The sequence below is a fragment of the Epinephelus fuscoguttatus genome, linkage group LG4, assembly GCF_011397635.1.
Source record: "Epinephelus fuscoguttatus linkage group LG4, E.fuscoguttatus.final_Chr_v1".
Lineage (NCBI taxonomy): Eukaryota > Metazoa > Chordata > Actinopteri > Perciformes > Serranidae > Epinephelus > Epinephelus fuscoguttatus.
This window is the reverse complement of record NC_064755.1, coordinates 16,827,637-16,842,281: the sequence shown is the minus strand read 5'-3', so window position 1 is coordinate 16,842,281 and position 14,645 is coordinate 16,827,637. Positions and strand designations below refer to the sequence as shown.

General features: G+C 41.0%; 1 protein-coding gene across 1 annotated transcript in view; it reads left to right on the top strand.

The window, feature by feature from the left end:
• Positions 1 to 13,568, top strand: part of si:ch211-106e7.2 (uncharacterized) — a 15,868-nt gene extending 2,300 nt beyond the window's left edge. Inside the window, exons 2-4 of the mRNA XM_049573397.1 lie at positions 4,125 to 8,439; positions 12,765 to 12,827; positions 12,935 to 13,568. Of these exons, the coding sequence (XP_049429354.1) occupies positions 4,167 to 8,439; positions 12,765 to 12,827; positions 12,935 to 13,047 (4,449 nt within the window). The 5' untranslated portion in view covers positions 4,125 to 4,166 and the 3' untranslated portion in view covers positions 13,048 to 13,568. The remainder of the gene's footprint in view (positions 1 to 4,124; positions 8,440 to 12,764; positions 12,828 to 12,934) is intronic.
• Positions 13,569 to 14,645: the final 1,077 nt, after the last annotated feature.

Sequence of the window (14,645 nt, the reverse complement as noted above, 5' to 3'; positions counted from 1 at the left end):
ACTTGATCGCACAAGAATTACTCAATTTACAAAAACAACTCTTTATAAGGAGTCTTTCCTATTGCGAAATCTGACATCTGGTCCACTGTTTCTAAGACCTCTTGCCACTGACATTATTTTCACCTTTGATATGGCGTAATACATTATCTGCCTCTACACCTGTAGCCTATAAGCTTTGTCTGTTTTGATCACAACAAGATAATGCTGAAGAGTGAGGAGTTAATTGGAATTAATAACTATTGTGGCTGATTGTAGAAGAAAATGTAATACCTAACAATATTTAATTTTATTTGATTTGTGATAATTTCAGTCTTTTCATGCCTTTATAGAGTGCACACCTTTTTGGATAACTGACATGAGCTCTGTCCTTAAGACAGACTATTTACATGTCAGTAGATGACATGGCCCCCATGGGTTTTCAACTACCTGTGGGAAATTTTCTGCTTCTTGCTGGATGCAAGTAGCAGAAAACACTGAATGCAGAGTTGGACAGAACTCAAAAGCTACAACCTGTGGTGGCAATTTCTGTTTATCAAAACACATTGAGTCCGATACTTGTCTTCCTTTAAGTTTAATTTAGTATCTGCAGATGGACTCACAACAAATGGCCAAGAAAAAGCTTAGTGAAAAGAGCAAGCCCTGAACACAGGAGATGTCAGATACTTATAGTTAACTATTATCTTTAGCTAGCATTGTCAGAGGGCGTGACAGAGCTGTTTGGGCTATCTTATCTATAACTGTAATGCATTTCAATCTAATTAATACAGCTTTTTTAGGATATCATACCAAAGAAGTGGATTGACTATTTCTGGATGGTGTCACTACTCAAATAACTAGAAAACAACTGCAACATTCTAAACTGTTTAATTGTTCTGTCGTCATGAAAATTAATTTCTAGCTCAGTCTAAAAATTCCCTTTATTTTAGTTGATAGAGAAAATTGCATGAGAGCAGAGCATACTCATCATTATCTTGACGTGTGTGGGTGTTTTATTTTGGCTACAGAATTTGATTGAAAGCCTAATGATGTCCAACATATACAGCTCACATTCAGGCCTAGTCCACACGAGCACGGGTATTTTTAAAACCGAACTTTTTTGGCCTCCAGTTTTTAAAAAATCTGCGTCCATACGAGCGGTGTAATAAAAATACCTCCGTCCACATGACACTGCAAATTCCACTATCAAGCAATGTAATACACCTGCCAAAGCAGTAGGTGGCGAGTAACTGACACCGAGCTTCAGTTACCTCTCTTTCTGAAACGGGCTGGAGTTACTCTGCTTTCTCTGGTTTAAGTTACCTCCTTTTCTGAAATGGAAAACCCAAAGTTTCCCTCATTTCAGGGTTAACAGACTCAGAATTTTCACTAAACCTGCTTTGTGAAACGGACCCCAGGATAGCTTGTGGGCATGGTGTCAACAAACTCCATACACTACAGCAGAGGTAGTCACATTCACAGGCACACATGTTAACATTTATTTACATTAAATCACAAATCGCAGCCTTTTATGCGGTTATGTAATTGCACAGCCTGACATCGCGATTGCGGTTAGATTAATCGTGCATTACTACCAGAAAATTATGATCAGTCTCTTAATGTGTGTAAAATATATGAACACTATTGTAATAGTTATAGCTATTACATTCACTCTTCTTCACTGCACTTCAGTTGCTTCTTTCTGTTTCGGTTGAAGCTTTCTCTTTCTGAACCCACTTCCTTTGTGTGTTAGGAAGGTGCGTTCCTGTGGTGGTAATGATTGGGGGGATTTCCTTGACCTACTAAAAGTATGCAGCACTGAAATATGCAGACATTATTTTGAATATATATGTTGTTTTCTTCCCTTTCTGCTTCTTCCTCCTCTTGGGTATTCTTATTGTTAGTAACAGTCACTCAGGATTTTGTGATGCTGTGATTGCTACAATTAACGCAAAGTCAGCAAATCCCCGTGAATTCTTTACAACCTTGCCGTTTTGTCTAATATGCAAATGTGACAATGTAAAAGCAGTAAAATCTTGCAGTGTAGGATTCGCTCAGCTTTCTCTCTGTTTATCATGAGACTGTGTAGTGTAAGATTTAATCATTAATCAGTAAAGTTGATTAAGGTTGAAGTTCATATAATAATGTTTTTATGTATCCATGTATGGCAAAACACTTTCACACAAGTTTTGTATTCATATATTGAAAACACACACACATACCATACCATGGACTACCTGGAAGTGTAATAGACACACACACACTCTAAGGTTTTATATTGCATGAGGGCACAAGGGACCTTATAGAAATAGTCCCCAAGTTCCATATGTTTTTAAAAAATAGCGTGAACCCGAGTTCAGACCTAATGGTGGGAGAGTTTGGGGATTTCCAGGCCAGGGGAAAAAGATTACACCATTAAGACATGTCTGGGCATGTTCGGGCATGTCTGAACAAAGGCAAAAAGGCCTGCCACCAGTAGGTTTGGGCCCGGGTAGGAAGGGCTAAAAGGAAAAGGGTGGAGATTCTCTCGAATCTTCACCAGCATAAAAGGGAGAGCTCAGAAAGTGAGTCTTCAGTCTTGCTCCGGAGCCTGACTCATGAGTTGTATGTGCTGAAGCTTGTGAACACATTAAACTCGATTGTGCCGGATTCAATTGGTCTCCAGTGTTTCTCTGAGTACCAGCCAACCGAACCTAAGATACTAAATTAACACAGAGGACGATTTGAAGAGAAGGTGAGGACGAGGTCGGGAGCCATCTGGCCCAATTCCAGGCACTGATTTTCGCTTCATCAACTGCTGCTGCGGGATCGGAGCTCCGTGCCTGGGACAGAGAGAGAGACAGACAGACAGACATACAGACACACACACACACACACACACTGTAGTGGTGAAAATGCGAAACACGTGTAGTGTAATATGAGCCTTAACTGCAGAATGTGTTTAATGACTATCAGTACTCATCCATATATTTTGATTAGATTTTGATTAGATATATGTGTTGGATTAAATACTCATTCACACATCTAGTCATGTATTGTATTCAAACACACCAGGCCATGTATTGCATGTACACCACTGGGATTAAAGGTTTTTTTAAAAAAGAGTAGGACTGGGCTCAGACATATTGGTGGGACAAGCTGGATTGTGCCAATGCATGTCCGGGCTTGACGCCAGCAGCTGCCCATACCTGGGACGCCTGGGACGGCTGTGGGTGCCCAGATTGGCCCCCAATGAATGTCCAAGCTGACTCCACATGAGGCACGATTATGTTGTAAACATCCATGGGGAGATCAAACAGGCCAAGATAAGACACCATTATGTTCTAACTCATGTGGGAACGATGAAAGAAAAAGAGGTGGAGACTCACTAGAATCTTTCACAAGCATAAAAGGGAGAGGGTTCCGGAGCCTGACTCATGTTGTTGCTTGTGAACACATTAAACTCGATTGCACCTGACTGTAAGTGTCTCCAGTGACTTCCTGAGTACTACCTGCTTGACTCCAAGGTACATTTTTGTGACGAAGACGAGTTCAAACAAAGGTGTTGGGGGCGAGATCCGGAGTCATCTGGCCCAGCTTCGGACACCATTTTTACCTCTTCAGAGCCTTGGCTGGTTGAAAGTGTGATAGAATGTATTAATCAACTTGCACTTGTCCACATACCTAGTAAATACCATTGCACTCATCCACATATCTAGTCATGTATTGAATATATGTCACCTCTGATCTGGTTACATTGTTAGGAATACTGTGTTTGAATATTAAGTGTCTCCAGTGACTTCCTGAGTACTACCTTTTTGATTCCGAGACACATTTTTTTGAAAAATACGAGTTCAAACAAAAGTGTTGAGGGCGAGGTCCGGAGTCATCTGGCCCAGCTTCAGACATCGTTTTTTACCTCTTTACCATGGTTGCGTGGTCAGGTGGCAACAGAAGGAGCAGGTTCACATGAGGTCTTTACAAACCTGGAGTCATGACGCACCTGCTGTAAAACAAGAGACATGGAAAAGGGCGGAAAAAACAGCATTGTGTGTGTGTGTGTTAGAGACCACTACCTTGAAATTTTTTTTCTTTCAGTGTAAGGTTGTGTACCAAACATTTGCATCTGCTGTTTTACAACCGTTAAAATTTTTGAATTCCTCTTTCAGGAAAGTTGCCTCTTCAAACTGCTACTTCAGCGGAGGACAAAAATGCAGTCCTGTGCATGGATGAATGGACAGTACCACCAGGTTGGACCACCACCGTCACAATTCTCACAGGCTCCTGCTCAGTTTACCCACATCACAATGAGGAATCAGCAAGCTGGGTCTGCAGATAACTCATGCCAGTACAGGACAGCAAACACAGGAGTTCGACCGCCGCAAAGTGCTAATTTCACCTATGACAATGGAGCTAACCCTAACAGACAGCCTTCAAAATGGCCGAACTCAGCAGTTCCTCATCAGGCAGTTTCTTCGCAGCAGCCAGCTGAACAGAACAGTTATCATCTGAGAGTATTAATTGGCAATCTGCAACAGTCGTCTACTAATACACAAAGTGGAAACCATAGTTTGCCGGTCACTTCTGTATTTCAGCAAGATTTTCATCAGAGCCCTGCTCAGAATTCACTGACCCAGAGTCCACCCAACACCATGAAAGTAAACACTACACACCCTCAGCAAAACATGTCAGCACATTGGAACCAAACGGTCAGAGTTCAGGGGAAACAGTCAGTAAGGGCACAGGAGGGCAATGTTGTGTCTGATCTTCAGCGTTATGGGAATCCAAATAGCTTGTTTCACATCGACAATGGAGAGTCAACTAAATCCTTTCCAGCATACACTACAACAGTGATCTCGCCTCCACAGCAAAACGTGATATACAGCGGCATATTAGTGCCTGACCCACCAGATTATAGTATGGCTATCTCTCAGTCTGTCAGAAACAGCAGCATTACAACAAACTCATCATCATGGGGACAGGTTGTGCAAGTTTCCAGCATGAGTCAGAAACCTCAACAATACTCAACACATAACAATGGGGGAGAGGCCAAATCCTCCACAGACTCAAATTTATGTAGCAGGCAGTATGAAATTGCAATGATTGCCAGAATTGCGGATGATCTACGTAAGTCATTCCCCGCTGCCTCAGGTGGTCCTTCTCCAGTGTATTCCAGGTCACCTTCTGGAAGGAAGCAGTTTGGCAGTGAGGTCAGAGTGACGGCATCCAATCAAAATATGCAACCTGTGACATCAACTGTCAGTCAAAGTTATAACTCAAATGCCTCCCAGTCCCTATCACTTAATTCTGGACATTTTTTGCCTAAAATGATTCATGATGTTATGTCAACAAAGCACAGTGTAGTTGTGCCACAGCAACAAAACTCTGTACCAAATGTCTTTCATGTCATGCCAACAGGCGATGGAAAAGGAAATGGAAGTAAGACAGCCAACAATTTTATTAGAAAAAATGTTGGATCATTAAGTGCTGCATCTTATCTGAAGCAGCTGTCTGAGAGCATATCATCACAGCAAAATGAGACCCAGTCATCTGTAGCAAGCAATCGTGAAAGGCTTGAAATGCGTTCATCAGTCAAGACAAATGACACCTCCAGTCACTCATCCCCTGGTCGCACAAGAGCTGTTGCTGTTGTGCAACCATTGTCTCATGAGAGCTTTCAGGTTGCCTGCAAGCAAACCTGTCCTAAGACAATTAGTCAGTTGTCTGAGGGCACTGCAATGGATGAATCATTAAGTAACTCTGAGAAATTCTTTATTTCACCCAAAAACAGATCTTACTCTTACACAAATCAAATGACGTCCAACAAATCTGCCATCAAGCATTCAGCAGCATCCAATACTGGTACTTCTGTGTCATCTTCAGATTCAGCAGGGCTTCGAGACTTATTGCAAAAACAGTCATGTGTAGATGACACAGGACCTGAACTGGCGAATAGCATGCAAGTAGACCAGGCTGTTGCATCATCTGCTCAACAATTGGAAACATCTGAGGCTCAAGCAACCCAAAGTGGTGATAAGGACAACAGTGAGATGCCAACAGATCCAAAAGGGGTTTTTGAGCTTTCCTCACTCCCAACAACCCCATGGACAGTTCTCACATTAACTAAGTTGATACAAGATGCTGAAAAAAGTCAGACGGAGAGAAAAGATTTTCCCAAGTTTGACTGTTTACACAAATTACTGGACATGTTTTGGAAAGGCAGTTCTAAGAACTTGATATCTGAGTTCAAGGCAGGCTGGATGAACGAAATGGCTGATGTTCAAAAATTCTGCAACGAACATGTAAAATCTGACTCTGTTATATTGTCACAAGTAAAGCACCACTTTCGAAAGCAACTCAAGAGCTTTCATGTCCTCAGAGATAATGAAGTTTATTCAGAACTGCCTTACAAATCAACATGGTTGAATGCCAATGACCAGCTTGATGACATTGACAAAGAGTTTGGCTTTCCGTGGTCTTTGAAGCATCAACTTCTCATGCCTGAGAGTGACAGCCATCCCGAAGAAGTTCAGATAGACAATGGCATTTCTGCACAAATAGTAAGTGAGATGTCAAACAAGATAGCGCTTGAACCAGTTGGTTCAAGGGAAGAAAAACAAGAATCAACTGTTGGAACCGCTTCAACACAAACTGCCTCTCCTAAGAGAATGGAGAGTGCTGATTCCAGTGACCCATATTGCAATATTGAAATCCACGTTTTGCCTTCAGAAGAGGCCAGGGCTATTTTTGAGCAAGCACAAAGCCAGCTGTCACAAAGTACAGACACGGATAATCAGCCAGAAAGAGTGAGGAGTAGCTCTGTGCTGGATGAGCCACCTAAGGTTATGGATGCCGCATTGAGTGACACAAAAGTGGAGAAAGAGCCAGTCTGTCCAATAAAAGAGATTTGCTGCATTGGAAGGTATATTGAGCTAATTTGGGGACCAAACACAACCTCTTCGAGTAAATGCCGGTGCAAGTACGAGCAAAGTCATGAAGATATTACTGACAAGGCCCTTGATAAGGAAGAAATGGTGGAACAAAAGAAAAATATTGTGATCAGTTCCGCCAAAGGAGAGAGTCAAGCAAAGGCTGGGGAGAATGTCGGCAGTCACGTTATGACACTTTACTGGCCTGAGTTACGGAATGAACAAGGTCACACCACTGACTTAACTGAAGATGAACACAAACCTAACCCTTATTCAGACAAAGAACAAAAGAACATTTCCCAGGTGAAAATACATAGCCGGTCAAGCATTATACTCATAGATGAAAGCGAAGATGATCTGTCCAGCAGTGAAAATGAAGTTTCCAACAAGATGAAAGACTTTGAAAATGATTCTGAACAAGCTCAGGTGAAAGTGACCAAAAGTAACCAGTCAAGCGGTTCAAACAAAAAAGAAACCAAAGAATTCTTCAGAAGTGACACGGAAATTCAGTCAGACCTTGGGGTGGATTGTGTTAGAGGTCAGTTAACATCTACAGGAAGTATGCAGTCATGTACTTCGAAAAGTAGTAACCAAGATATTGAAGATCTCTGCAGCAGTGAAAGTGAAGTTGCCAGCCAGATGTCAGACCTCGAAGAGAATTGTGGACGAGCTCAGCTGACAGCGACAAATGTGGCAGAGTCATCATTGGAAACTGGAGAACAAACTGACATGAGTGCGACAGGCACTGTCCAGACAACTTGGAGTAGTAAACATGCAACCGTTGAAAGAAAGAAGAAGAGACCAAGCAGTCATGATCATTTTTTTCCAGTCTTTAACAAATCAAAGAAATGCAAATCCCTTGCTGATTTGGATTCTCAGCCTGTCTTTGAGGGTGCCTCAAAATGTGGAAGGGCTTTTGTTGATGAGGTTGATAATGAGCTTTCAGCCTCGAATGTTAAAACTGCAGAGCTGGTACTGTTTGGCTCAACACCACAAGACAGGTGTGTTTCAGTTGGCTGCAGAAAGAGCACTTGTTCATATCCAATGCCTGAGTCTGATGCAGTGCCAAGGCCTCCAAAAGTTATTACTGTGAAGTTCAGTCCATTGAGGAGAAAGTCAGCAGAGGAATATTCAGTCAAACAGCAGCTATACGAAAAATTTAGAAGTTTTCCACCAAGTAAAACTAGGCACAGACGCAAACTGAGAAAACAGAAGTGTACTTTTTCCTCTTCATCTGTGGGGAGTCTGAGTAAAGCTGAAATGGTGCGCACCATCAACACTGAGGAGCTGCCAGTTTCCTATAAGATGAGGAAATGCCTGAGTCTGAAGTGGAGGAGGTTCCTCTCTAACAAACTCAAAAGGGAGAAGGAGAAGAGGAAATACTCTGTCACACTCAACCAGCTTGCTGACCAAGAGAGGAGTAAGGCTGAAAATGGAAGCCATGCTGTTACACCTCTCAAGAACAACATTGTCCTGAAGTTCACTGTCTTACCTGACACCTTCAACTTCAAAGATGGATCCAGTGGAAAAGAGGAATTCAGTGATCCTGTTCCAGGTAAATCATGAGATTGAGATGCAAGAGGTTTTGATGCGAAAAAATGGCACAAGCGGCTCCAGCCGTTCCTCTTTTCCATATTTTGAAGTGATAAACAACATGTTAGGCAATTAGAGTTTGCATGGTTGCATGCAAACTGGATATGAATATCCAGTTTCATAGGCAATGTAAATAGCTCAGTAGGAATATTGCCTTTTTTGGGAAAAATGGTAAAAGCTGAAATATTTTGTGCATGCAAAGGTAGTCATTTTTGTTAATAGGAATAGATGTGTCACATATATCCACCATGAAATTCATAACAGTGGTAAGGTTGTTGTGAATACAAGAAAGCTTGCTATAGAAGAGTTTGGCAAGCCTGTGGGCCTTTTCTATTGTCACTTTTGGCCGCACTGTTTCAAATAATGCCGCACCAATTCGCATTTCCTTTGTCAGTTTCAACATGCTGAGCCATGCCAGAGATGGACCTTCTCCTAGTAGAGCCAAAATGGTGACCACATGCCTGTGAGCGGGTAGTGGTGAGGTCTTGCCGACAGCAGACAACCCCCGACAACTCTCCTTTCCCCCTGAAACGAGTCAGTGTGTTGCGAGACTCCACTCACCTTTGTCTGTGCAGGAGATCAGAGAGAAAGGCATTTTTAAATGTCTCTGTACTTTTGTATCTTCTTACTGAATCTCTCTGGTTTGGAGTTTAGTTTCTTCCGTGTCCTGTTTTTACTTTAGATATCTGCTTATCTGTTAAAGCTTTTACATCGGGGGACTTTTATTGTGAAGAATCTATAGGAAATTAAATGGATTTATCATTGAATTAGCAGAACTTTGTTAGTGGCTTTTCTTCAATTAAAAAGTCTTCTGATACTGCAGGGAGAGATGAAGGTAAAAGCATCAACAACCACAGTGAGATGTTAGATGAAGAGCTGCAGACAACATCCCCTTTGTTAGAAAATTGACCAAAAAGCATTCCCCTTGTTAATCTAGAATCTGTGTGTGCAGGCACGGACATAATTTGATGGAGGGACACAGGGGTCATGTCCCCCGCACTTTTTACAGCCGTTACAACTGTACCATTTGTTTATAACACGTGGTAACGTGTTCAGGGCTTGAAGTTCTCCGGCACAGTGCCGGATTTCCAGCGCAAGAATATTCTGGTGCAGGAATATTTTTTCCTTGTGAATATTTTATCATCTTGCCGTAGCTACAGTCATTTAACCAGTCGTTTTAAAGCAAAGCAAGCCTCAACTAATGTATAATGTACAGTTTAATGCAGACGTTCTTGTTGTCTTCTTATTCTGCCTCTTGTTGCTCAGATTTGCCTAAAATTGCCCAGCCCCAACCATTTTGTAGTAGCTGATGACCAAATTTTCCTTTTTTGGTGAACTGATCATATTTCATCATTAAAAACCTTGAAATTGTTGTTCTAGCTTCTTGATGTAATACTTGATTGATACTCTCAAAGTGCACCAGATTAATTCATTTAGACGTCAAATGTTTAAAATTTTCTTCCTGGGGGGGCATGCCCCAGACCCCCTTAGCGCAGAAGGCACCCCCCTCCCCTTCATGCCATCTAAAAAAAATTTCGGGCACAGGATTTTTTCTTGCTTCAAGCCCTGTGTGTTTTTCCGAGCTGTCTTTAAACGCACCATGAGTAGACGGCGCCAGGCGCATACACATGCTGTCATGTTGTGATCAGAATCAATCGCACAGACGAGACGTGTGCTACTGAGCAGTGCCGCTGTGTTAACTATGTTCAGCAAACCAGCCAGCAAGAAGCAAAAAACCTCGGCAGTTTCTTCCAAACAAACCGTGTAAGTTGAGTAATGCTGTTGTGTGTAGATAATGTTAGCTAAATGATGACTAATTAATAGATGCCAATATATCAAATTAAGTTAGTTAACAAGAACACTAATGTTAATGTTACCTATGTTAAATACCTTGCTAGCTAGTTTCATGCTCGGAAAAAACCCACTCCTCCTTAATAAGAACTTGTGGTCACTATTGCTGTGCACATATTTGTTTAATCTTTATTGGCACAATATAAAGAGCAGGGTCAGGGAGGAGACAGTGGACCAGAGGCCAGCAAGGATGATCATGTAGGGTCCTTATAGGTGAAGAGAGATTATAACTGGCTGAGAGAAAATATCTAGAGCACAAAAGTGACTGTGCGATTAATTTCCACAGCTATGTCACCACCACTACTACTACTACTAATTCTATTTATGAATTTTGCTTTGCACATTCATCATCTATATTATTGCAATAGATAGAAGAGGGATGGGGAGAAACCAGGCAGGTATCAGGACAGGGACCTGATAGAATCACCAATTATCAGCCCAAGGAGTAAGGAGAAATTATAACTGGCTAAGGAAATGTCTACAGGATAAGAGTGACTCTAAGATTAATTTTCACAGCTATTTTAGAACTACTCTTATTTATACTCCAAAATGTTTTTTGTCTGTATTGCAGTGGCAATACTACTGCATTATTTGTGTTTTCAAAGGCACCAGGTATAGGTCATGCCATTTTTCTTTATCTTGATTAATTTTGCACATTTGTGCATATTTGATTATGTGTGCACACAAAAAAATCAAAGTTACATTGCATCCCCCTTGTTAAAAATTAACAATTCGACCACTGGTGACATGTATAGCTATTACCTAAAATTGTGCTCTGCCAAATTTAACTTAGCCTTGGGCCAACTAAAATTAGTCGTACTTGTCCTTTCATCAGTAAGCCTGGCACTTCTGACGCCATGACAGCTGTCATAGCGGAACATGATCCTCAGGGGGTCTTGACCTAGTATCCACTGGTCAGTGAAGATGTAAAAATACATACTATCAAATATGCAAAATATGTTGTGTTGTTTTCATGAAGAAAACTTCACTCAGGCTTCAGAAGCTTCGAATGAAAACAGATGATTACGGGGAAGCATTTCATGCAGCATGGAGAAAGGACACACATATGTGGTCTCTACACCTTTCTGCTCTGCATCCTAAGGGCCCTTATTTTGGTTGTATGTAATAGCAACAGTTAAATGGCTGGAATAATGAGTCTTTAACTTCTGTTCTAGATTAAATTTGTTAATGTGTTGTGTTAAATCATTGCAATAATTAGTCCAAAGGCATTTTTGACGAGACAAGTGTTGGCGAAAGATCCAGACCATCTTCTGGCCTAGGACTGGGCCTTTTTGGACAACATCCTTACATACCAAGCTGACAGTCGGCCGTCTGTCAGTGTCGGGCCATTGGTGAGCCTCTGTCACCCTAGTTCTGGCGGTGTGATCTGCACCGTTGACACTAGTCGGCCTTTGTTTACTGTGATCTGCACCGTTGACATTAGTTGGCCTTTGTTTGCTTTTTTTGGCAGATTCACTCTGCTTGGCAGTTTAACTCGGTGAACAAGAAGAGAAACAAGTGAGAAAAGCAAACAAATTGCTTAAGTCAAGAGGGTGTGAGATTGAAAAAAACTTGTATTAAGTAAGATTTTGTTTTTTGCCACTGAGCTCTTTAGCAGAAAATGTTTTGTAGCTGATTGTATCATTGTTCAAGTCGTGATATGTTGTTCAAGGTCGGGTTGTATTGTTAATGTGCTAACAGGCTAATTAGCATCTCGAATCTGTCCTTTCGGTCTTCTGGTTTCCCTTTTTTAATGACATACAGGCTGTAGTGGCCAAGTGGTGTGGAGAGTGATTTCCTCTCACACAGGCCCAGATCATACATGCTATTTAGCTTCTGGCTGTAGTCTTTGCAGTGTGTTCAGGTGCCTGCAACACAGGCAACATTAGGCAACACAACAGTCGACCTCTGTCGCCACTGTCCGGGCCCTAAAAGCCAGGATTTAATCTATATGTTGTCTGTGAGAAGAAGGGGTCAGAAGGTGAGGTGATAAATGGCCAATACAAGACAAGACAGTTCACACCTCAGTGTTACTTGAGTTGCTACCGTTAAGATGAAAGAGCAAAAGGGGGAGTGGCTACAAGTTGAGTTCCTGTGATGGTTAAGGTGTGACCCCCTGCTTGGCTGGGCTGTCCTTACAACTGTATAGACAGGGGTCTGATAATCAATGTAAAGCCAAGATCAAAAGAGATGGTCACACACAAAAGCAGGCCCTTACAGCAATTCAGTGCCAGTCAGGCACTGAAAAAATGTCCGGTCAAGTCAAGTCATTCATGAACAGACTCGACAAAGAATTATTCCATGTAAGACAATATGTTTGAAAGCCAAGTCACCGCTTTGCCCAGATAAGCAAACGCAGATATTGGGAAGGTTTAAAATGTAAAAGGTGGGATCCTCTTTGTAATTCAGCTGCTTATGTATTCTGTTTTTCCTCAGATAAGCCTGACCTTGTTGAAGAGATGGACAGAAGCCACAATACAGCTGTCACAAAGGCAACAGGTAAGAGATGCGACTAAAACATTCTTATTTGTTCTTATTTTCTGTCTTTGTTATGTTCAGGCAGTGGTGAGAGTCCCTTGTAATAATTATAAATGACCTGCACTTAGGTAAATGGCTTCCAAATCTTGAGAAGAAGCACAGACCGTTGGTCAAGACCTACAGCATCTTCAATGAGTATCAGAAGAAATTCATGGAGAGGAGGCAGACATCCACGGATTAATAACATGTCACACTGAAGTTTTGTTGGCAACAGACAGATATTGTCTTTTGTCTGGGACTTTCTTTTTCTTATAAAAGTATGCCTTTGTGTTTTTATACTGTATATTCATTGAGTAAATTGAAGTTGTCCAAGTGTTGTACATATTTTTACTCTTAACAGTCAGTCAAATAAGTTTCTGCTGTACACAGGTAGTGTTCTCATCAATTTGCACACAGAATCTTCAGTACATGGCTGTAAAAGCTTACATGTCATCCACGTTAGTTATAGCTCCTTGTTATATTTTATGCAAAAATGCAACTTTTTTGACAGAATGTATATTTCAGCTACATATTTATATTTTTGTATTTTTCTACATTAAGTATATTTTTCTACATTATTTGCATCTTAAACCTATATTTTCATAAGAAACAAGAAATGTGATCTCATGATTCCTGCACTGTTAATGTGAAACAAGTTGCCATTCTTTTTTAATTTTACTGTTTTTACTGTTTTACCTGAAATAAATTCACTACTGAGCAAAACTTAGGTTCATCTGTTACACTGAAATACACAGCCAGGCAAACTTGGGTCAAGGGTCCAAACATTGCCACATGGATTATTTGCATAAATCTGTTAGGATATAATATGATACAATAAATATCCGACCACCGAGAATCTTCTTGTTAAAAACATTATCGTCACTTTTAAAGTTGTCTGATGATGAATGTGTTGAGGAAATCATTGTTAAAGGTGATTTGTTGTCAAATGAACAGCCATAAGAAGTGGTTTCCACCGAAGAACTTGGGTCACAGTAGTGACAAAAAGAAAAGCTAAATAGATGGATGCAAAGATATACAGTGGTGCCAGTTGAAATAAGGATAAATATATGTTAACTAAGCACAAAAAGTAGGGAAATTTGTGTTTGGTAGATTATTTCTTTGTTGTAACAATGCTTCTTGGCAATAAATCTTATACCGTTGTAAAGCCTGTTTATTTCCCTTTTAAATGGTGCCACATTTGTAAGGAACATGCATTTATGGGATGAGCAGCAGAGCTGAGTATGTGGGTTGCGCCTATGAAAAATTTGCCAAATCTTCTCTGCCAATGTCAAACAGCTTTTTTTGCTGTTGCAAAGAAATAATCTACCAAAGACAAATTTCTTTACCTTGTGCACTTCGTTTATTTGGTAGCTGATATAAATCAGTAGTTACGTGAGTACACAAAATGTAACCGGAATGAGCTTCAGAGGTGCAGACAGGATTGACCAGATGCTTATCTTCATGCATGCACAGTCAACAGTTGAGCATCATGAGTCACACAGGAGTCTGTCGTGCAGCTGAAATGCCACTGTCACTGACGTCTTTCATCACCTTAGAAATGACTCTAAACAAAGCTTATGTAGTGACTGTCTTTACCTCATTTAATGAGCTGGAAGGAAGTAAAATATCTCTGGACTGTCTGGGCTGGTGATAAATGTTTTGGTTGTGTGGGTAAGGTTTGGACCTTGGAATGTGAGATTGGATGAAAGAAGTTTCTCACCTAACAGCAGGAAGCCAATACTCGAACAGCTGCCAGGTCACAAAACACAAGTCCATTAGTTCCACATTTAAAAGCTTTGC